At 33.6% G+C, this 25,149-nt stretch overlaps 1 protein-coding gene across 4 annotated transcripts in view; it reads left to right on the forward strand.

Annotated features, from left to right (window-relative positions):
- The window catches only part of Mysm1 (Myb like, SWIRM and MPN domains 1), a 41,397-nt gene extending 18,273 nt beyond the window's left edge, over positions 1 to 23,124 (forward strand). For 2 of the 4 annotated variants that reach the window (XM_015484929.2, XM_048815301.1), the window contains 12 exons: positions 1,899 to 2,029; positions 3,245 to 3,348; positions 4,594 to 4,671; positions 6,557 to 6,645; positions 9,218 to 9,272; positions 9,610 to 9,660; positions 10,340 to 10,414; positions 10,949 to 11,137; positions 11,828 to 11,960; positions 15,791 to 15,896; positions 16,075 to 16,132; positions 17,515 to 23,124. In XM_015484929.2, coding sequence (XP_015340415.1) covers positions 1,899 to 2,029; positions 3,245 to 3,348; positions 4,594 to 4,671; positions 6,557 to 6,645; positions 9,218 to 9,272; positions 9,610 to 9,660; positions 10,340 to 10,414; positions 10,949 to 11,137; positions 11,828 to 11,960; positions 15,791 to 15,896; positions 16,075 to 16,132; positions 17,515 to 17,670 — 1,225 coding nt within the window. In that variant the 3' untranslated portion in view covers positions 17,671 to 23,124. The remainder of the gene's footprint in view (positions 1 to 1,898; positions 2,030 to 3,244; positions 3,349 to 4,593; positions 4,672 to 6,556; positions 6,646 to 9,217; positions 9,273 to 9,609; positions 9,661 to 10,339; positions 10,415 to 10,948; positions 11,138 to 11,827; positions 11,961 to 15,790; positions 15,897 to 16,074; positions 16,133 to 17,514) is intronic. The other 2 variants (XM_048815300.1, XM_048815302.1) reach the window with 2 other exon arrangements.
- The last annotated feature ends 2,025 nt before the right edge of the window (positions 23,125 to 25,149 follow it).

Below are 25,149 nucleotides of genomic sequence, written 5' to 3' on the forward strand. Positions count from 1 at the left end.
AGCCCTTTTTGATTTATTTTTGCAGTGCTAGGGATTGTGCCCCAAAGCTTTGTACATGCCAAGCAAACTTTCTATCACTGAGCTACATTTCTGCCCTTACGTTTTAAAAGACCAATGGAATGAGATTTCTATTGGTCTTTACTTTTATTTTTTGGAAATAAGAAGATGGGTAGCCAAAATTGAAGGACTTCAGAACAATAACTACTTCTGAAATGTCTATATGAGCCAGGCCTGGTGGCACACCCCTGTAATCCCACTGGCTCAGGAGGCTGAGGCAGGATAATTGCAAGTTCAAAGCCAGCCTCAGCAACAGCGATGCTCTGTCTCCAAATAAAATACAAAATAAAGCTGGGCATGTGGCTCAGTAGCTGGGTGTCTCTCCCTGAGTTCATTCCCCTGTACCAAAAAAAAAATAAAAATAAAATGTTTATAAGAAGATCATCAATATATACTTAATATTTGTTTAATCAAATTGTTGCTTTGCATTTTGGATTCCATATGAGGCAGAATAATTTACATAGATATATAAATGATATGGCAGTAGTTTACTAAGTCATTTGTCTTAGTTCTTGAAACCAATTTGGTTTTGCTATTTAAATATGATAATTTAACAGAACAGTGTGAAAGCAAAAAGGAATGTTTTCAACAGAACTGAAATTTTGGTTAGGGACTGGAGGTGGTACTAAAAAATGAAAAAAGAAGAAAGGAAGACTTAAAAGTTTTCAAAATAAAAAAGAAGTCTGCCAAATTTGTTTTTAGATAAATCCTTTCCATAAAAGTAGATGTAATTGACTCCCTGGTTAGAGGAATGTTTTTATTTAAAACAATAATCTATACAGTTAACTGAATTTCTACCAAATGTCAGGCATTATATTTAAGCTATCCGCAATCCTCTTGACAATTTTGTCCTCATTTTGCAGATGAGAAAAGTTAGGTTCACAGAGGATAAGGAACTTGTTCTAGCTCACACTAGGTGAAGATGATTTCAGAGTCTGGAGTCTTGACTCACTGTTCCTACAGTTCCAACTCAGGGCCTTGACCACTCTGTCTTAGATCTTGCTTTCCTACAGATCTTGGAGAGTCTTGCCTTCTCATCTCAATTCAGGTCTGCGCAGGAAAATGAGAGGCTTCTGACCACCCTAATATATCTTCTTATTCTTCATTCTTTGATCTTGTGTTTTATTTACTTTATAGAGCTTACTCAAATAAATACACATTTAAAAACTATGAAGTTCAGGAAAGGGAGTTTGGAGTTTTGGGAGTGTCTTGATTCTTTGGAATCCCCTATAATATCTATCTCTGTTTCCACTGAGAGTAAGAACTTAATATTTATTAGATTCATTATTAAAATGAATATAAAAATGTAAATATTTGTAAGATAGCTAATAGTTAAGAGACATCTGACCTAAGTAATATGTTTAAAAATTGGAAAAAGTGTAGGGGAAGATAGAACTCAGGAGTAGAATGTTTGCCTATCCTGTGTGGAGGCCTTCGGTTCATTCTCTGGCACTAAAAAAAAAAAATTGAAAAGTTTAATGCTAAATCTTTTTAATATATTGTCAAAGTGCTCTTTTTTTCAAAGATTTATACTTGAATTTGGATCGATACATAAATAACCTTCTAACTTAAAGATCCTGGGATAACTGGAATATTGACTTTTTTTTTGGTAAAAGAATAGTACTTGTAAAACACAGTACAGGTACCTGTAAGTTATTGCATCACTTAAAGATGTTTAAAGATTTTAGAAAAAAGTACACTTGGGTTATGTATTATATTTGCTATACACTTTATACAGTGAAATGGGTAAATTTTTAAAATATTTCATATAAGTTTTCCCCAGAAATCTTTTTTTATGTTTTTATTTATCCAAAATAATTGTACTTCCATCTCTTAATTAGGGAGATATGCAAACCGAAATACTTAAATAAGACCTCAGTACGTCCTGGCCTGAAGAACTGTGGGGATGTTAATTGTATTGGACGGATTCATACATACCTCGAGTTGATAGGAGCAATCAATTTTGGATGTGGTAAAAATAAAAATCCAACAACATCTTTTACTCAATATTGTGTATCCTTATAGCACCTATTAATTTCTAGAATTTAAGTAAATTTAAGTATATAGAATTCAAGGAGGTAACCATTATGGAATAAATGTATAATTACGATTTTGCTGTAAATCAAATTTTTGTTGATTAAACTGTGTTTCTTTTTGATCTACAATGAAAACTGAAGGTATAGTTTTTAAAGGAAAAATAATCTAATAGAAATAGTATAGTTCTTTGTCAGGCAAAAGTAAATAATTTTATGAAAACTCTATTAATGGCCCATTAAATTTATGCATACAGATTGAGGCCAACATGGTGCTTAAAAAGTTAAAGACACTGGAGCATTTCCATGCAAATATTCCAAAATCTAAAAAAAGTTTGAAATCTGAAGTACTTCTGGCTTTGAGCATTTAGGGTAAGGGTTACTCTACCATTTACTGTATTTATGATAGAAATGCTATCTAGTAATGATTAAATAAAGGAAATAATTTAAGAGCCTCCACACTTAAATGTATCAAAAGTACCAAAATATTTTAATGGAAGAAAGTTCTTTCACCCATTTTCCCCCATATTTAAATTTGAGGAATAGGCATATTTCAAAATGTATTCCATCCTTTCATTGAATTGACATGACAAAAACTTTTTGAAGAAAGCTAATAGCCATAGTTGCATAGTCATAAGATAACTAGAATCTTAGAGCCCATGGTTTATTTAAGAGGAGTACATTTTGTTTCTTTTCTGTGAAAGTGAAACAACTAACTAGAAAACTCATAGCACCTTTATTTTATTTTATGTGCACAGAGAATTTACAGTCTGCTTTGGAGACTCTTTTTCATTTCAGTGGCCTGGTTTGCCCAAAGCCCTATGTTTATAAATTAGCTTTTCAGGAAAATTAAAACATTTTAGCTTCCTTAGCTACAAAACAAAAATGATCTATATTTGACTGCCAAAGTGAGCAAAGGGAGCTCAGTAGTCAAAAATTAAATAAATTGCTGATTTCCTATATTCGTTTTACTGAAATTTCCTTTTAATAATAGCATTACTTTTATCTGGGAACTATAACATTAGTACATTAAATGTATGATTATGGAATAAGAATCATTGGTGCTTAGCTAAAGTCTTTGTAAATGTGTCTTCCTCTTTAACAAGTGAACTTCACAAAATAATAGATTGTTTATCTTTCCTGAACTCCAATAGAACAGGCTGTATATAATAGACCACAACCAGTTGATAAAGTTCGAATCAGAGACAGAAAAGATGCAGTAGAAGCATACCAGCTTGCCCAGCGTCTGCAGTCTATGGTAAACAGCCATTTTTCTAAGTGATTCCTCTACATTGCTCCTTACCAGTTTAGTAAAGAATGCCTACTTTATCTGCTTAACAAATGGCCATTTAGTGGAAGAAAATGTTTTCTATTACACTTCACCTTAGCCATTTATTTTTCTAGCTTCAGTTCAATTTCATACTGGTTTATGAAGCAAAACCAACTATAAAATCCTCAAAATTCATTGACAAACATGCAAAGCCATAATGTTTTGTTAAAGTGGTTTTGGGTGTTTAGTTTTGATTTAGAAATGTATCTTTTAAAACTTTACAGTTCAGGGGGTTAGTGATAAGGCTCAGTGGTAGAGACTTGCCTAGGTTAGGAGACTCTGGGCTCAATCCCTAGCATCACTGAAAACAAAAAACAAACAAAACTATACAGTTCAGGTCTATTTTTCTCTTTCATTTCTATTATTTTTGTGTCTTTAAAAATTGTCTCCATAAGAATCAGTTTTTTGGAGTAACATTTACCTTTAATTCTTAGAATCAGTGAATTTTGTATTTTAAAATTTAAAAGGTAATCTTGTTGTGCATGTAAGCTAAGTTGATTATAGGTAAAATGCATGGGGGAAACAAAAGTATTATCTAGTAGTTATTTTTCTCATTGTTGAGGCTGCAAACCACTTCTACCTAGGTTTACTCTATTAAGAAAGGATGTTTTTTCTTTCTGGAAATGATACGGGTCATACTGCCCTTTCATAGCTTATCCATCTTAAAGGTCTCAGTATTGAGGTTTGTAAAACTGAATATTAGTAATATCAACAAATTCTGTTTTTCACTACTTGTATTAACTTCATAGTCCCCTTTCTAAAGCTGACATATAAAGGGAAGCCATTTCCTTGGTGGTTCTTTCTGGTCTTAAAAATAATTTTGTCCTAGGTTTTTAGCTTCCAAATGATAAACAGAAATGAAAATTAAATGCAAGTAAAAGACAGAAGATCACAGATTTTTTTCTTTTCAAACAATGTCTCTGCCTCATCATCTGGCCTACTCTCCTCACCTGCTGCCAGTGCTTTGACCCATAGCTCACAATTACTGATGTATTTCTGAGTACTAACTGTTGAACATAAATTAATAAAGTTTAGTGAGTCATTGATGATCAGAGATGATAATATTTAAATAAATAAATTAACTAAATTTTATATAGTTATTATTTTGGTTTTGTGCTATCATTTCTCCAAGTTAATCTTGTTACCTTTTGCTTTATTTTATTCTCATCATAGCGAACAAGGAGACGAAGGGTTCGAGATCCATGGGGAAACTGGTGTGATGCAAAGGACTTAGAAGGACAAACATTTGAGGTAATTTTGACCTTTTACATGGCTTATCCATGAAAACTGTTTTCGTCAATATACATCTGTCTATCTTAATGTCATAATATTATAGTTGTTTCATGTGTTTACACATATACAACTTTAGTCCCATGTTATTTGTTTGTCTAGACTTTTTAGTAAGCCACAAAATGGAAAGCTTTGTTTCTACAGTTAATTAGGAGTCTGACTTATTTTCAGCACTTTGGTTCTCTCCCTGTACATCTTATCTCTAGTTCAAGAATGTATGCCCAGTCAAAGAGTTGGTATGCCTGTTTAATTTCATTAAATACTTATTGAATGATGTTTTCTAGACATTAGACATTGATATACAAATATTGAAATGTTTTTCTACTAATTCCTAAAAAGAAACACAGGCAGTAACTGTGTTTGTGTTTGTGTATATACACATGCACACCCTGTTCTAAATATACAATTTGTTCTAAATAGCCAGTACAGTAGAATGTAAAGAATGCATGATTGTGTTTTTAATGGCTTTGTTACCTTGAGCAACTACTTAACCTCACTGAATTGTGTGTTTTTTAAATTTATGAAACATGAATAATAGTACTTCCATAAAAGGATTTTTGTAAGAAGTAAATGAGATGAAGTATATAAAGGTCTTAGTATTAGATACTCACTAAGCCAACATGCGTAATGTACTAGATAAATGTTGGCTCTCTCTCTTCAATCCCCATTTCCTGCCCTAACTTTAACACCTGAACACTCTTCTAGGCACAATAATAAGTAATACATGGTTTCTTACCATAAGAAACTTATATTTCTGTTAGGAAAGACAAAAACCTATGCCGAGTTACATAAGGTTGGTCCATGAATTATAAGGCCCTCTCAAAGACTATGATCAGGGTAGGTTTCCACAGAAGAGGTGGTATTTGATCCAAAATATCAACAGAAGAATCATCTTGAAAGTGGATTAAAATATTCCTGTCTGAGGAAGTGGATAAGGTGCAGACATGGAAAATACTAAAATATATATGTATATTCTGGAAAAGGTGCATTAGCTTATCTCAGCTAAGGTGTAAGGTTGGTAGTAAAGATGAAATTAGTGAAGTATGAACATTAACTCACTTAACTTCACAGTAACACCATGATATTGTTATTATTACTCTTAATCTTCCCAATTTTAAAGATGAGTAAACTGAAGCATGAAATCAACTTTTTTGATAATAAAGAGCAGAGCCAGACATTCTGGCTCTAGAATCCTTCTGGAGTTTGCACCCAACCCCCAAGTGCTGGGATTGAACCCAGGGCATCATGCTTGTTAAATAAACATTTATCACTGAGCTACACTCTCAGCCTTTAGAAACTGTGTTGTTTTTGTTTTGAGTTTTTTTTTGTTTGTTTGTTTGGTTTGGTTTGTTTTGGGTACCATGGATCGAACCCAAGGGTTTTTTTTTTGAGACAAGAATTGTAAGTTGCCAAGGCTGGCTTTGAATTTGCAGTCCTCCTGCCTCAACCTCCTGAGCTGATTACAGGTGTGTGCCACCACACCCTACAAAATATGTGTTCTTAATTTTAACACTGCTGTCCCAGTTGTGAAAGAAAATTCAGCACAGTAGAACTTAGTAACTGGAAAGGGAAACTAAAAGACTCAGATGATTCTAAGATTCTTTAACCTGTGTGATTGAAACCATTGATTGAAATGGGCATATCCAGAGGACTATATTTTCAATTTGATATGGCTGTTTTATTTAAAACAATTTAAAAAAAATATTCTCCAGTAGGAGACCCATTTAAGTCAGTTTAGTCTATCTTATTCTTACATGCTCTTAAATTGATTTTAAATGACTGTTTTATTACTTTTCCATCTGTGTAGTTGATGGACTCTTTGATAACAATTGGTGTTTTGTTTTAGCATCTGTCTGCTGAGGAGTTGGCAAAAAGAAGAGAAGAGGAAAGGGGCAAACCTGTTAAACCTTCAAAAGTGTCAAGACCAACAAAAAGGTACAGTGTTATGTTATATAAATTTAATTGTTTTAACTTATCAGACAGAAAATGTATAGACAAATGACCATTGGCTACATTATGCTATTATTCACTAAGATGGATCAGTTAAAATTTTTTTAATTAAAAATAATTATAAAATTTTGGGGGGTTTTTTGTTGCTATAATCAAATGTTTTAAACTTCAGGTGAGTGAGCATGGGATCCAATATATGTTTCAAAAGGACCTTGTTTATGACAGGAGATCATTCAACTCCAGAGATGGACAAGTAACCTCAGGAAGTGACTAGTTCTCTCAAAATATATATGAACTAGTTTGGTTCAGTAGTACACACCTTTAATCCCAGTGACTCAGGAGGCTGAGGCAGGAAGATCACAAGTTCAAACCCAGCCTCAGCAGCAAGGCTACAAGCAATTCTGTGAGACCCTGTCTTAATAAAAATTAAAAAGGTCTGGGGATGTGGTTAAGTGCCCCCAGGTTCAATCTCCAATACCCTTCCCCACCAAAAAATGTGTGTGTGTGTGTGTGTGTGTGTGTGTGTGTAATTTGCAAAATATAAGGGTTGCCAAGTAAGTCAAATGCCTTGAATTTTTCTAGAAGACCTCTCCATTCCCTACAGATACCTATCCCACTGATTAGATCATAGTTTTGTCACTATTCCCTTTTAAAACAAGATACCCAGGAATGCCACTAGATCATTTTCTTGCAAGTTGTGTGACCTTGGATAGACCTCCTGTTCTTGTTTATGAAATAAGCTAACACAGTTCACTATGTTTTAAACAGTTCACATATATTAAATCATTTAATCCTCATAGAAACCTTTTGTAATAGTTGATGTTATCACTCTCATTTTACAGATGAAAACTGAGGGCAAAGGGCAATTTAGTAACTTGCTGATGCTTAGTGTTGGAACTGTGATTTAAGCCCAGACAATAAGGCTTAAGAATCCATATTCCTGGTAATATATAATTTACTACATTATATATTGCTTCTGTGAAGTAGAAATTAAAACTAATACTGTTATTGTGAAAATATGTTAGACTATGAATACAGTCATCTATAAACCAAGCCTCTTCATTCAGTATTCAAACATTTGATTTTTTGAATCTGTGAGACTTATACTTTATATTTTTATTTTCAAATCGATTCAGTGTGTCAGGACCTTTTCAAATTCAGATCTACTTTTCACATTTTAGCCTTTGTGCCACTAGTCATCAACATTTCAATAAGTTTGCCTTTTCTTCTGTTAATTGCCACATAAAATGTTTAACTGGAATAAATATAAATATCAGACATAGTCAGATACATTTATTACCAGAATTAACCCATATTTCTTGTTATTCAGAAAAGTAATGATAGTGTATGTCTTGCTTAAATTTGGATAAAATAATTTGAATCTTCGTGTAGTCTTCTGGTTTCTAGCCAGTTATCCCCATCAGACGTATCTATGGAAAGATCTCTTTATTATGACTTAAATTTTCCTAAACCCATTATTTACCCCTCCACTTAGTAAAGGCTCACAAATCAGCTGTTTAAAAATCTTTCTAGAGTTTTCCTGGTAATCAGCATTTAATTTTTGTTTCTGATGTCTGCTTTTTCATGGGCCCCCGGGTTCAATAATTGCCAATCCACCATCCTCTAACCCTTAAGAAGCATTGACAGAGGTTCTACGTTCAAGGTTATTAAGTGTTCTGGGATGTTCTTCCACTGTTCTTTTTATTTTTCTCATCTGTCTTGGCTTTTAGTTCTTTTTTATTTGGTAATTGAAAGTTCTTAATTCAACAAATATTTTTTGAATGGCTACTGTGTTTCAGGCACTGTCCTAGGCCCTTGGGATACAGTATTAAATAATACACAATGTCCTTTCGTCACTGGTTGTCTCATTCTTACAATGGAAACATAATAGTCTTATTTTTTTCCAGTCATAACATCATGAACATATTCTTGCTTGTTTTTCTTTCTGTGAGCATAGCCTAAAATAACCTTGTAGTGTGCTTAATATTTTTCCTAAACTCAGTTTTTTACTGGTCAAAGCATTTTGACATGTCTTTCAAGTTTACACATGGCCTTTTTATTTAGATTTGCTTAGGTTCCCCCTTTTCATCTCTTTATATAATAAGAGTTTTCCAGAGAACTTCCTCTGTACATTAATTTCTTTAATAGAACTATTTGTTATTCATTTATTTTAAAAGTATTCATTGAATCTACTCTGTAGTGGGCACTTTGTACTGAGAGAAGTTTTTTTGAGAAACATCCATGAACTTTGGTATCTCATGTCAGGGAACTTCTTCTTCTTTTTCCTTTACTGGAACTTCTAAAAATCTGCTTTCAGCATAGGAAACATGGCTGACCATTTATCCTGTTTTCTTTGGGTATTAGGAAATTAAGTTGCTTATGGTTTCTTTCAAAAAGGTTATATGAATGTACTAAGTGATTTTTCTAATTTTATATTTTTCTCAGAATTTGAATTTAGATTATTGATGTACATTTTCAAATTTGTAAATAATTTTATAATAATTATCCTAATCTTGTTGAGGTTATATTTAAAATAAGTATTTTTTTTTCTTTTCAGCTCATTTGATCCCTTCCAACTGATACCTTGTAATTTTTTCAGTGAAGAAAAGCAGGTACTATTTATATATCAATGACAAACCATAGGTAATGTCACTGTCTGACAAGAAATGCTTTTTCTTATTCTGTATATGCAAGAAATATGTATATGAAAGGATCAGATAAGATATATTAAGGGCCAATTGATTGGTACAGATGGAAAATGAGAGGGAATTACTTCCTGCTAGGTTTTGAAGGCTAAATTTCTTTTTTAAAAAGTCTGATTTGCATTGAACTTTGATTAGTGGTGAGAATTTGAAAGAGGCAAACGAGAAAAGGGTGGACATTTGAGTTGGGGAGAACACAATCTCTATTTTTATGTGCCCCCCTCCCTTTTTTTTTTTTGTATTTCAGGAGCCATTTCAGGTGAAAGTAGCTTCAGAAGCACTTTTAATAATGGATTTGGTAAGGATAATCTATTGTGTTGACTTACTCTGATTTCTACTCTTGTTGTACTTTTATTGCAGGAAGAGTATGGAAGACATTTATTTTGGATCTTTATTATCCTCTTTTAAGACAAGGAATCTAAAAATAAGTTTTTCTTTTGAAGAAAAGCCATACAAGTGCATGTTTCCTTATTTTAGAGAAAATAAATTAATGTGAGTTTTGCAGACTGTTTGCCATCATTAACCCTATTTTCATTTCCTAATGTCTCATGTCTGCTGCCTTTTTAGAGTACTGAAACAAAGCACAACTTGTAATTTGGAGGTTCCTTTTTTGCACTAAACTACCAATACTCTAACAGTTGTGTAAGTTTGTGATGTTTTCTGTAGAAGGACCCAAAGTAATTTTTACTTTTGTGTCCTTGTAATGCTTTTCTTGAATAGGGAGAACAAATAATGTCTTCATTTTTAATTGAAAAAGTGCTGTCTTGGGGTATTAAAGTGTTTGCTTCAAAACTTCTCAGCCAGCAGTGAAGAAAGATGAAATTTGTGTTCAGACTCACATCTAGTTAACCTATGTGACCTTATTTTAGAATAGCATAGGTGTATTTAGAAGTGACTCTCCTATAATAGTGAGTTTAATTCTGATTTTTGTCAGATGGTTTGTGCATTTGAGCTAAGTAATCTTGTATTTCTTCTAGCATGCTCACGTCTCTATGGCAGAAGTAATTGGTCTGTTAGGAGGAAGATACTCAGAAGTTAATAAGATAGTTGAAGTAAGTTCTTTCTTTTAAAAAAATGTTTTAATTACTATCTAATCCTGCTGCCATACTAAATATTTTTATGGAGTATTTATATCAAAATAGACTTTACTTATTGTATGTGTGAGAACATGCAAATTATTCCCAGAAGTGACTTACATTTCATATATACTGAGCACCTATTTCTTTTTCTCATCAAGAAAGAGAATACTGCCAAGCCTTGGCCTTTCACTACCTTTATCAATAAAGAGCTATAACTCCTAAGATGCCAAAAATATGTATTGGTACTTGTAGTTGAAAGTTGATATGCATTATTCTGTTGCATATCAATTTGAAATTATTGCCATAAATAACAGGAATTGTTGAACACCTTAGCACTTGTATTATATAGTGCAATTTGGAAAAGTAGCCATTAGTATGACCTTATTAAAATATGAAAATGCATGCAAAGTTCTTAGCATACAATCACACTTTGGGAGTATAATTTGTTTGCAAGTGATAGAATTAAGAGGATTTCAGAATAATCATAAGAGGCTCAATCCTTCATAGGTCTGTGCAGCAGAACCATGTAACAGTCTGAGTACAGGACTACAGTGTGAGATGGATCCTGTATCACAAACACAGGCCTCAGAAACCTTGGCTGTTAGAGGTTACAGTGTTATTGGATGGTATCATTCTCATCCTGCATTTGATCCTAATCCTTCCTTAAGAGATATTGACACACAAGCCAAATACCAGGTATGTATATAGGTATTGTATGTGTGCCTGCTGTACATGATTACACATCCTGTTGTGTTTTTTTTTCTTTAATAAGCATAGTGTTTTTGATATTCTTTCATCTGGGATTTTTAATTAACTTGAATTCTTTTCTCTGGTTGTAATAATAATACATGTTTGTATAAGCATTTGGAGAGTCAGCAATTTTGTTTAGTACAGACAAGCTACAAAAGTAATACTGATATTTTCAGAGCCTTCTAAAAATGATAGGAAAAATTAGGACAGGGAATAGTTAAAATAGTTGGAAACATTCATGTAATTTACCCATCTGAAGAAAACAAGTTTTTTTTTCCTGCAATTTTATGTTTGATATATGAGTGTTTTAGCTGTGGGCAGCTATTGTAGATTATAGTTGAAAAATAACCATTATAATTAGTAAACATATTCATAGCAAATGCAGATTTTTGTAGGCTTTGTGATATTTTTTAAGGGTCATTTTAGATTGGATTTGACACATTTTAATTAAATAAATTTAATTAATTAAAAATTTCACAGTGTGAAGTGAATACATGCAGCATTTCATTTTGTTGATGTTTGGATATGAAGTTCATAATGTACCTTTTTGTTCCCTTTCCCCCCATTAGATGTTAGTGTGATTAAATACTGACCTTTGAATTTATGTAGTTGAAACTAATTTTACTTTTTTTATAGAGTTACTTCTCCAGAGGAGGTGCAAAGTTCATTGGGATGATTGTTAGTCCCTATAATCGAAACAATCCTTTACCATATTCCCAGATTACCTGCCTGGTTATAAGTGAGGAAATTAGCCCAGATGGCTCCTATCGTAAGTTTTCAACAATAACAACTAATTACTATTTCTTATCTTATAAATCAAAGAATTTACAGCTATACAAAACTATTTAATGGAAAAGTTTGTCCATCAACTAGAGAATCACTATTTTTATGCTATTTAGTGCTACCACCTTCTTCTTTTACATAATAGCCCCTGTGTTACCATGACAACTGGGCAAAAGGATGAAAATGTGGAGAAAAGTTATAGGCAAGCAGTGTATGTGCTAGGAGAACTGCTGTATATGCTGGAGAAACTGCAGTAAATAAGCATAGTCCCTGATCTCATGAAAGTGTGCTTATAAAAGCAGACTGGCTTTCTCTGCAGTGGAAATGGAAAAGGGAACAAACAAACAAAAAACCTTGCTCTCTATCATCTTCTAGTGATATTAGGTTTACCAATGACTAACTCTTTTAATCCCCATTCTGTCTCATGAAAGAATTTGGTTGGCTTATCCCATCAGACATTGTGTTTTCTCTGGAATTTATGTCTATTGTGATCTAATCAACTCTAGCTGGATAGGGAATATGTATACCAGATTAGAAAAGGAAGGGGATGTAGATGGAAATGAAATGGTTGGAGGAAGCAGTTGGCTCTTCTAGGATGTTATTCTCTTTTTGTTCTTACTACCACTGCAGAATTTCAGATTTCCTCTGAATTAAATCATGAGTTCATTATGGATATGTGCTCATTTTTCTATCCCGTTACTAGTACAAGACTTGGCGTTTAAACTAAATGAATGTTGGTTTAATAATTTCTTTTCATTTCTAATCATCTCACTTGGATGTCCTGTATTTATTAGACTTCCCAGCTCTACGGCCATGTCATTTACCATTAGATACTCTCTGTTTTGCAAGTCTTGTTAAAATTGCATTTTCTTTAAAGAGCAGGAACTATGTCTTAATTATCTTTGCATCCCCAGGAGCACCTAATCAGTTGTCTTGCATCTAGGAGGTGGTCAACACTATTGGGTTTTACTGAATGTATAACATTGGCATTAGATTTAGTCTTAAATGCCTGTTTGAGCATAGCACATGGTATATATCATTCTTTGGCTAAGCATAGTTTTACAAAGAGTTATAAAGGAAAGAAACACCATCAACTTGTTCTCAATTTAAATTACTTCTTATGTCATTATTGGCTAGATCTTGGTTAAGAGTCTTTATTCTGATGCCATCTAATACAATAAATATAGGATACATATGACTTAAATTCAATGGAATTCACTTCATGCAATTCTGCTTGTAGTCAAAATGAAGTAGTTTAGACCTGTCTGAAACAACCAAAACACTAGACAAACATATCCAACAGTGGTATTTAGGACACAACTTCAGGCACCAAAGAAAGATGATTCCAAGAGACAGGTAACAAAGTAATTGAGCTCTAAATTACTGTTACTTACTGACATAAAAGAGTTTCCAGGGGCTGGGGCTTTAGCTCAGTGGTAGAGAGCTTGCACCACATAAAAATAAACAAATAAAATAAAGGCATTCTGTCCACCTAAGTTTCCAGGTATGGCACCGGAGGAGAAAACCACCAGAGTTGAGGTGATGGAGGTAAGGAGGACAAACAGAAAACCAGATAATAGAGTGAATTTTGAAGATTTGTGGAAGGAACCCTCAGATGTTTAGCAAAGTACAGACCAGTGTGTGTGAAGGAACTAGCTCAGGCCTGGGAGGGATTACTTGAAAGGATAAGCTTTCATTGGACAGCACACAGATTCAGCATTCTTCATTATGGAAAGTTCTGTTGAGTAGAGCTGCCTGGTTAATGACTTGTCAATTGTTAGAACTGCATGCAAGATTCTAATCTTAGGTCCTTGGCTTTGCTTCTCTTGGAAATCCTTTTGTATAAGAATTAAGATTTTACAGAAGTCACAAGATATTTTGTGCTACAGTGCTTTTAACTCTATTCCTGTCTTTAAAATGTCTAATGGTTAAGTGTTTTCTGTACTTGTATCAGTCAGGAAATATAGTCAGTGATTAGTTTTTTCTAATATTTCAGTGGATAAAAATATTCTATACAAAAGGAAATTTTTACTTTAGTGCCTTTAACTTAGAAGAAAATTTCTAAATAATGCCAAGTATATCTCTGTGTAGTTTTTGTGTGTTTATATTTTTCCATCAGCTCTGATTGAAAATGCATTCTTTACCTCTCTTTATTCCCATTTTCAGTTTTCATTAGGAATAGAAGTCATTCAACTATATTCAGATCCCACCACTTTACATTTACTAGTTATTTTACCTTAGGCAGATTACTTAGGCCCTCTCATTCTCTTTTGTTAATTCTGTAAAGTGAGAAAAAAATATTATCTTGCTTACAGGGTGAGAAATTCTGGTAATGTATGTGAAGTATTTAGCAAAATAGATAGTTACCATTATAGCTGGCATCTCTGCTTAGTTGATTTGTTATCACCAGAAGAATTTGCTTAATAGTCCATGTACTATAATGTATCAGTCTTCTTAAGTTTCTGCAAGGGAGAAATAAAATGGAGGGAGGGAGAATTGAGAAGTGAAAAAAAAAATTAGTCATCAGTAGTCTTGCTATCCCTTTCTTTGTTTCCAAACATTTGGGGCCAGGGTGGCCTTTTTTAGAGCATGTTTTGTTTTATTATGAAGAATACCATGTCCGAACTCCCACCCCCCGACCCCCCACCCTGTTTTCTTGCTTTCTGACTTGCTGGATTTTTATTAACCTGAAAAGCCTTGTTATGGCAAAAAACCTTGATTGAGAGGCAATAGAGTGCAAAAGTTAAAAACATACATTATAAGGCTGGGGTTGTGGCTCAAGTGGTAAGAGTGCTCACTTAGCAAGCATGAGACAGTGGGTTCAATCCTCAGCACCACATAAAAATAAAATAAAAGATATTGTGTCCACCTTAAACTAAAAAATAAATATTTTTATTATCAAGCCTGATGGCCTGGGGGTTCAAGTCCTTCTTATACACAACCTTTTCCTGGCTCTGTGTCCTCATTGAAAAATGGGAAATGGGGACAATAATAGTAACTACTTCATTTAAATGACTTCACATACTTAAAGCACCTGATGCCTGGCACATGGTAAACCTTTGGTAATGAATCACTTGAGCTGTTCTTTTAATATTCTGTAGATTTACATGGCAGTGTTGAAGGATATGTGACAGATTGCTAAGATGGCTCATTGTGTGGTGATGTCTACCCTTTGGGCTCTTTTCCTCCAGTTTGGTATGGCAGCTATGACTCAAATACAGTTGCTGCCTCTCCAAGGTTGATCCCATTCCATGTCTAGTCTTAGACTAGCACCTATAGGGAGGTGATGTGAAATCTAAGCTCCAATTTTGCTAACTTGACCATTGTATTTAACATAGCTTAACTTGAATTTTCTCCTCTGAAAAATAGGAGTAATGCTGCTTGATATCACTTGTCTTAAAAAAAAACAAAAAACTTATCACTAGGATGGCCATATATCTTGTCTTGACTACTATCCCAGTTTAAGCCTGTGGTTTAGGCATAGTTATTAATTTTGTCTCCTTTCATTATAAAAGTCTTTTGGTTTGGATAACATATTATGTGCTCACCCCACCTCTCGTAGTGTCTTGTGTAGAATTGTCACGAAAGTGTCACTTTTACTCTTCTTCATTATTATTAATAGCTTGGCATTAATATGCTTGGTGGACCAAGTATAGTCAGGCAATAAATATTTAATGACTGCCCTCTATGTTTAAAGTGCTGTTCAGCTGGTCTGCCATGCTGTGGTTGTTAAAACACTGAAGGGAATTTTAAGTAATTAAAAGAAGACTGGAGATTAAGAAATAGTTGAAAATATGCTTCTTTATGGTTTTCTAGGTTTACCTTACAAATTTGAAGTACAACAGATGTTAGAAGAACCTCGGTGGGGATTAGTATTTGAAAAGACAAGATGGATAATAGAAAAATACAGGCTCTCCCCTAGGTATGTGTTGTGGTTTGAGATGGTTGCACATCTGCAGTGTTTCTCATTAAATTATGTTTTAGAGAAAACCCAAGTTAAATATAAAACTGTGATGTATGGCATCAGTGATAGTTTATTACACAACTGATTACCTTATAGTATTTGTTTCATCAGTTTGTTTTCATATTTCTTCCTACAGCAGTGTCCCCATGGATAAAATCTTTCGCCGGGATTCTGACCTGACTTGTCTGCAGAAAGTAAGCTGCCTTCATTTTAATTGATTCTGTTGTTCACAGATTCCAAAGCTATTCATCTAGATGTGTTTTCCCTTGATGCCTAATGCTTTGTGGATACATTTTCTATATAGATTCTTTATTGCTTTTTTCTTTCTAAAGTTAATTTCTAGAAGATAATTAGTAATGTGTATTTGTTGCCCAAACTTGCACAGAGAAATAATACTATTTTAGAATAAATTTGTCAAGTGTTGACTGATAAATTTCTTAGCAGATTATTATTGTGCACAATGGAGAACATTTTTCTCATTTTATTAAATTCAAAAGCACCATGTTTTCCCTCTAGCCTTAACAATTGATCATTTTTAAGAATGATAGTGTAAATCTAACAATTAAATTTAAATGGTCTTTTTATTTAAATTTCTAATAGGAAATAAGAACTTTGAATTATTTTATCTCACTTCTCATTTTGCTTCTATAATGAGTAGATTGGCAACATTTGTCTTGGGATTTTTTTGGTAGCAATTTGGGAATAGAAAATTTTTAAACATTAATTTTCAGTATCTTTTAGTTCTTAATTTTATAACCGCATTTTTCCATATGCTATTGAAAGACTAATATACACATTTCTCAGAAAGTAGATTCTAACATTCTAATTTTTGAACAGTAGAGACTTATGTTTTTATCTACATGGTTTTTTTAATTTGGATTTGTTTTGTTTCTTTACGGTGCTGGAGGTTGATCCCAGAACCTTGCACATTAACCCATTAAGTCTCAAGTTTTCAATATTGCAAATAGTTCAATGAAATTGGTACATAAGCATTAAGATAAATTGAAATTCATAATCTAGAGCTTATATTTCCTCTGTGTTTATATGTATGAAAATATATTTTTTCAAACACTACTCATTCACCTATTTTATCAAAAGAATAGAACCTGAAAACATAATAATTTAAAAGTTATCTTAGTTTATTTGTTGCTCAACTTAAGTTTTTTTAGGTGTTCTACATCTGAGACAAAAATGAATTAATAGGCATTTTACTACATCACTAGATCCAAAGCTTTTCTTTTAAAAATCCTAATATTATTTTACTTTGTGAGTGCAACAACTAAAAAATGGAGCAAAAGTCACAAATTTGTCCAAAGTAGAGACCATCACATATACAATCATAGGTTTGTCTTCTTACATAAAGTTGTAAGGGAACCAAGCTAAGCATTCCTCACTGGTTTCCAATACTTCAGCAGGCAGTTGAAAATAAGTCAGCCTTTAGCCATACTTAGGAGAGTTCCTCATTTGATCATTAAGAAATGTGAGGTTTGGAAAGAGACAAAATGGTGATGTTTAACTAGTTCCTCTTCTTATACTTTTTAATGTATTTATTTATAAAGTTTTTCTTTTTAACTAGCTTTTGGAGTGTCTGAGAAAAACTCTGAGCAAAGTAACTAATTGCTTCATTGCTGAGGAATTCTTGACGCAAATAGAAAATTTGTTCCTTTCCAATTACAAAAGCAAGCAAGAAAATGAAGTGGCTGAAGATACTGCAAAGCAATTATTAATGTAATTATTAAAGTAAGACATTTTAATCTATAGAATAGATCCTACTTTTAAAGTTATAACCTTGAAATGATTGTAATTTAACTGTGGCATGACTTTGCGATAATTTTTCTCTAGTGAACAAAAATCTACACTTTTCCACATAAATTTATGGAAAGGAGGAGATATGGACTTGTTTTCATATAGTGGTTATCAGAGTGTTGTGTAAACCAGGGCCCATCACACTGTTCCTGTCCTTTATCACGCAGTGCAGTAGACTATGAAAACTTATGCAGGTGGTCTGCTTTACTGTTACATTCAGATTGATAAGTGGATTATCCTTAATTTTTGCTTTTTCCCTGAACTAGTCACTATTTTTCATTTTGGCATCTCACATCTCATTAGAAGCACTTCCATTATTTGCATATGTTCTGGTGAGATTTGTGTATTTGTTATTCAGGATTGCAAATGAGATATGGATGGGTGGTCACTGAGGTAATTAACATAGTGGAGAACTACTAATTAATAAATAACAACATGCTGTAGGGGGCCATGAGAGGCATGAGGAGAATATTTTAAAAACCAACAGAAGAAACCAGAGGAAGAGAATTAAATTACCAGGGTTTGGTTTTGGTTGGGTTTTTTTTTTGTTCCCCCTTCCTTTGGTGCTAGGGATCAAAGCCAGGGCTTCATATATGTTAGGCCAGTGCCCTGCCACTGTGGTGAATACTCAGTCCTGAATTGCCCGTTTGCTTCCATTATGTTTTTAAAAAGCCAACAATACTTTAGAATATGCTGTTTTCTCAGCTGTCTGAAATGTTTATGAATTTCACATGCATAAATAATTAGCTCCAATTATATGTTCACTTTCCATTAGTCTGTGATCATCATTTAACTGGATCTGGTAATTGTAACCCTCAAACAAGATTTTTTTTTTTCCTCCACTGTCTACTATCAGAAGAAAGGCAAATTGCAGTAAAGTCTAAATAAATTAGAGGTTTAACTTTTAGAAGCCGAACAAGCAAAAAAGCCTTCATGTATTTTTACATATTCAATCCCAGTTTCATGTACTTTCTGAATGGAGGCCAGCAAACTTTTCTCTTTTTTATGAGTATATAAGCAAAGCTTTAATTGGGAAAAGAAAAGAGGGAGAAGGTCTTTACCTCAAGGTAAAAGGGATAGCCCTGACTCAGAGAACTGTCAAAATCCAGCAAACTTTTATACTGTAAGGGTCCAGTTACTATATAGTTTCAGCTTTTTGGCCATGTGTGGTCTCTGTCAGAAATTCTTCAATTTTTTTAATAGCATTTTAAAAATGAAAAAATCATTCTTAGGTCATTGCTTTCACAAAATATAGGCTGCTGATCTAAAGAACTGCAAACAGTCTAATTTGGTATTAGATTCCTGAGTCTAAAACACCATCTCATAATAAAAACATCAAAACTCAGAATTTTGATCCACACTTAAGTACATTATCAAATGAAAACATGCATTATGCTGCCTCATTCATTAAAATTTAACAAAATTAATTTTAGTTAATTTCTATTAAGCAGAGAATTGATTTATACCTATTCTCCAGGTATAGTAATAACAGTTATTATATCTAGACTGGATGTGAATCCATGTTTTTGTTTTATTTGGTTATAATCAGTAGCCAAGGAAGAATAAGGCAGTATTGAAAGAAGCAGCTTTCCAATTTTAGGTTATCTGAGTCTCAACCTTGTGATTTTGGGGAGGTATAGTTTATCTTCCCTGACCTAACTTATTTTCTGTAGCCAGAGTCCAATTTAACTTCCTAGTATCTTTCTGGGTCTAAAATTTTGATTTATTTGTTGGTCTACTTCTTTGAAATTTTATATTTTGAAATTCTGCAGTTTTCAGATTAACATTTTGAAAAGAAAACTGGTAGTTTTTCCATTTCTCTGTGTGGATTAAAAAAAAAACCTTGAGGGTTACAAATATAAGAGTCCTAGTCTAAAAATCAAGAAATCTGATTCTGGTAAAAGCTTTTCTGTGTGACTTAAATCATATAATCTTTCTGAACCCCAGGCTCCTCGATTGTAAATTAAGTGTATGAATTTTAAATGACTTTGGTGTTCCCTTCAAGCACAAGAAGTATATGATTCTATGAAAGGCAATAATTTATTCGTTTGTGCTCGTCTTTTGATCTGTTTCCTCATTGCACATGGAGGAACGGACACTAGGAAGTAGTAATTTTTAGCTCTCTGGATTGATATATATCCCTATAATCCTGATGAATTTGGATGATAGAAAATGTTAAAAGTACTGTTCTCAACTCTGGGCTTCTAAATGTCAATGGTTAACCATATTTACTAACCAATCCAGTACTATAAGGAACTCAAGGATGGTAATTGTCATAGTGTAGGGCCTTGAGAGAACAATTTAAAAAATAACTTTAAAACAATATTTATAGTATTAGTATTTACATTAAGTATTTTTATCTTATAAAATATTTTTTAAATACAGAAAATTTACTGTTTTCCTCTTCTCTTTTCCTAGTCATTCTGCTTGCTTCCTTTATTCTCTTCTCATATTCTAAACATAACACCAACCTTAGGCAGTTGCAGCCAGGGCTTTGGAGAAGCAAAGAGGAAGCCTAGAATTGAGAGAACTTGTAATATAGGAAATTCAGGAGGCCGACTCCAAAAGAAAAACCCACCTCTAATAATGTTTCCAGAAGTAGAAAAGGAACTCAAAAATATCCAGGTCTCTTCATCCTGAGTCTGTTATTTAATATTATTGCACATGATTATAAGATAATGAGCTTAACTTTGTTTCTTGTTCTGGCTTGGCTAATGAAGATTGATATAAGTACTTCTTCAATATTAAACAGTTTTCTTTAAAAATCAAATTCCAAAGAAATATTCAAAAGAAGAAAAATCAGTGAAAAAGACCAGTAATATCAGACTCTCTTTCTTTTCTTCCTCCATTATTTTAACCCTCCATTATTTTAACCTTGAACCATTGTTCTTTGAGAGAACAGTCTTTTTAATTACAGATTGTAATCCTTTTAAATGATCTTCAGTTTCTATAGTTGGTTAGAGGTATCTGATGAATTTTCTCTGCCCCAGGTACTTTGCCTTCTTTGGGGGGGCGGGGGGATGTACCAGAGATTGAACTCAGGGGCACTCAACCACTGAGCCACATCCCCAGCCCTATTTTCTACTTTCTTTAGAGACAGGGTCTCACTGAGTTGCTTAGTGCCTCAGCCTCCCCAGTACTTTGCTTTCTTGCACCCCTTCTCCCGTACAAATTTTAAAACTGTATTTTAAAATTATGTTTGTATAAAATGAATTTGTTTAGATTTAGGTTTAAAATGGCTTTTTCTGGGTGTTTTTTTTTTTGTTTGTTTGTTTGTTTTTGTTTTTGTTTTAATGGTAAATTTCTTTTTTTTTTTTCATTAAGTTAAAAAAATGTGAAAACATTTTTGTGGGCCTTTCAGAATATTGTGAACCTGAGGCATTGCTAATTGGATAGGTTGGCCCTGTCTGTGTTCTGAAGGGTATCATTGGGCTAGAGTAGTCATTGCCACCCCATTCAAGAGCACTGCAGTTCCCACTTTTACAGATTGTTAGACTTGAACTTCATAGGAATGAAGTTGGGTTAGGAAGAATCCCAGCCTAACCAAAACTCAGCAGTACTGCTTAGGAACACTCATCTTCAAAAAAGAAGGCAAATAGTTAATTTTAGTCATTAGATAGGTGGTTTTAATTTGGTCCTTAATCTAGTTTTAAACCTGTGCCACACCTCATAGGAGAACAGCCTACTGCCTTTCTTTTCTCCCTACTTCCCCTAAGTCCTTTCCTTTATCCTTGCTGCTTTAACTAATTAGCTCTTTTACATACAAGATCTTTTATCATTTATTGAAATCTGTGCCTATAGAATAAAGATAAATAGACCTATTCATATTTCCCTGAAACTGTTTAGTGTGCTGCCTCAGCCTACTCTCCAGAATGTTCTTCCTTCCCCAACCACAGGAGTGGTCTGTGTAATATGCACTCTAAGCACCATCAGAATCCCTGCTGCTCTTTGGGCAGCAGAGGAGATTATGGCCTCACCATACCAACCTGAGTCAGCCTCCTGCTCTTTACTTTAACTTCTTCCCATTTACTTTGCTGGGTCCTAACAAGGGAGCTGGAGGATAAGCTGCTACAGTCATAAGGCCTAGAATTGGTGCTCTGTCCCATGGCCAAAGAAGAGCCATCTTTGTCTGGCCACTTGATTTGTAGCTACCTGTCTACAAGTCACCAACAGGTACCCAGCTGATGGATTTCTCAGTGGGAATCGAGTCAGTGTACCCACATTTTGTTTTTCACCAGCATTCTTCTCTACCATGTGACTAAATCTAGTGTCACATAGTATGGCAGTAAGAAAAACTTCTTTTAGTGAAGCACAAAAACAGCACACAATATTTTGATAATCATGTGCTCCATCAATATTAACAAAATTGAACAAAGAAATTTGATCCACATCTCCAGTTCACCAGTAATTTGTTTTCTCAAAAATTTTTCAGAAAGTCAATGTGAGAAAATAATGTAACACAATTTTTTGGTTATTATTTCCTGACCTTTTCTTAAATATTTTTATGAGTGCTAATCCCCAAACTCTGTTTTCTTTTTGTTTATCCTATTATTGTACTTTTTGGTATTTCTGAATCTGTCTTCTACCTTAAATCCTTCCGGAACAGGGGAGGTAATAAATATATTCCCACAAAATCAGGAGAAAAGGAAAATTCCCAGAGAAGCTGTGGTTATGATTAGGGTTCTATATGGAACTAAATTTGAATAGGTAAAATTGGTTCATAAAACCTGAGTTGTTTCTATTTTCCTCTGTTAATGTTTATGAATATACTCCTAAGAACTTTTAACTTCAGGAGAAAATGCCTGATTTGCTGTCATTGAGATTTCCTAGGATAGTCTCTTAGGAATTATGAAGTCTATTCAAATGCTTTCAGTTTGTATACCTATTTTATAGGTTACCACAAAGCACTTGTTTCAGTCTATGAATTATACAGTTGTATTTGGATTCTAGCATGTTTTAAGTCAATCATATGCCTTTAAATTTATGGATTTGACATGTGTAATTGCGTGTAAGTTTACTAGACGTATTGCATGACTTTTGACAAATCTCTTGCTAATGTTTTTCCCAAATGTTACCAGTATTATTGGATTCTTTTTATTAGTTTAAATTTTGGAATGTTCTGTAACAAAATTAATGATTTAAACTATTTCATAAATTTAAATATAATGCCATATTGTACATATCTATATTAAAGATTATTGTAAATATTAGTGTTTGTAGAATTACAAAAGGCTTTCTCAAAAATGATTAAACTGTTCCTTCCATACTCATTTGTGACATACTATAAAATATCTGATTTTAAGTTTTGGAATTTTATCTTCTGATAAAATTATTAAAGGAAAATACTGAGTATTCAGTGTAAATAAAATTTTGAAAACAATTAGTCATTTGGTCTCTAAATTATTAGCAATATTATGCATATGGAATTGCAAAAAGAAAAACATTAATTCAGTAACCACTTGTTGAACATCTGTTATGTTGAACATAGTAGGGGACACAAAGATGAGTAAATCTTGATTTCTTCCCTAAAGAAGCCTATTACCTAAGAAGGGAGAGAACACATAAAAGAACACCAATAGCTAAATGCTCAGATACAAGCTGGAATTGATTATAAATGCCTGTGAGAAACTTTAAGGATAAAGGGTGGTTAGACAAGAGAGTGCTCTGTAATTTAAGCAATGAGATCAGTCTCTTGGAAGAGGTCCCTGGCAGGATTTGGTTAAATGACGTTCGAGGGACAATGTTACAGAGAGACTTGACCTTATCTTAGTGTAGGTGTGCATGTATTAGAACAATGAGAATATTTTGATCAAAGTAGGATATATGAAAGCAGCACACAGTCAACCAACTAAATTAAGCTATAGAAAGTATAAAATACAGATCTCACCTTAAAATCAATATTAACTCTGATTTTTAACTTTTCAGTCTTTATTTCTGGCATACAAGAAATGTATAAAAAAACAAGATCCCATCTTTAATGTCAGTATTTCTCTCCTCAGGAACATCTTTCCATATCCACACAGATTATTCATTCTTTGCAGTAGTTACATAGCATTCTACAGTACAAATTTGTCATAATTGACTTGATCAGTTTACAAAAGAACTTAAGGTTGTTCCATTTTTCTATGGAAAAAAAAAATGGTTTTGCCCTCTATCAGTACTTTCAAAATGTATTCCTAGAAGCTTAGTTGCTAGATAAGAGCTTTGTACCCTTTGTTAGTGTCAGAGAAAAATTTAATTCCTATAAGCTGATTTTTCTCATAGTAGTATAGACATTTCATCTTACTTACAGAACCAATTTAAACTCAGGTACCTAACTAAAAATAATGTTAGTTTGTAAAGTACAATGAAATCCTGAGAGTTTTAACTCCGTGAGGCATTTATTTCATTAGAAGTTCATTCCTCTGTAGAGTTGTTATGGATTCTTGCTAATTAAGCACTTGTAATTTTCTGATTGTGGACAGCATTTTATTCAGCCTGTGGCTTTAGAGGCCAGCATTGGCCTGAGTCAGCGCCACCTTGGGGACAAAAGGCAAATGTACTCCCTAGACCTTAACTCATGACCTGTTACCCATTAAAAGTATAGTCTGTGTTCTTCCCTGCCTACCTCACTCTCCCAGAGTTTTGTCAACTACAGCAACTAGGGCATCAGAAAAGCTAGGACACCTTTGCAGTAACACCTGCAAAATAAGCTACATGGGAGAATGAGACTGCTAATGATCACTACAAAAGACAAACTAACTCCTGGTCCCTTAACCTGTCAGTCATTAAAAACATGAACTACCCCCACCCACGTGCCTTCAGTAGCTACAAAAGCCCAACCTTACCACAAGGCCAAGACGTTTGTGCAGGCTGCAACACCAACAGAAGAAACAGCAGTTCCTGGAATAAAATGACTGCCCATTCCTCTTGGTCAGGATGTTTGACCAGGGAAAAAATTCTAATTCTAGCTCACTTAGGCAACCCCCTACACATGAATAAAACTTGTCCCCTTTCTCTGTTTTTTGAGCAACCTTATCTCCATCAGTGCTGTCTCTCTCTCCTTGAGGCAAAGCTGCTAATTAAAACTTTGTGTATTCATGCTTTTGGGTTTCATTTCTATAACTGGGTCAGATGTTCCCATCTCCCAGTATCAGTCCCGCAGTCCTGTTTGTACTATGATGGTTTTTCTGACTCTTGTTTATATTTGTCTACATCACTGATTCTCAAGAAAATCTTTCCATAGAATGTTATTTATGTTAATTTAGTGTCTTCCATTTTCAGAAAGATGTAACTAAATAAAATGCTCATTTTTGTCCTCCATATTTTCATATTTTTCCTATTGTCAAAAACAAGACATCAGTTATCTACTGTCTGTTACTGGGTGTAACCAATGATTCTCCCATACACCCGCCCCCCCCCCCCC

The sequence above is a fragment of the Marmota marmota genome, unplaced genomic scaffold, assembly GCF_001458135.2.
Source record: "Marmota marmota marmota unplaced genomic scaffold, marMar, whole genome shotgun sequence".
NCBI lineage: Eukaryota > Metazoa > Chordata > Mammalia > Rodentia > Sciuridae > Marmota > Marmota marmota.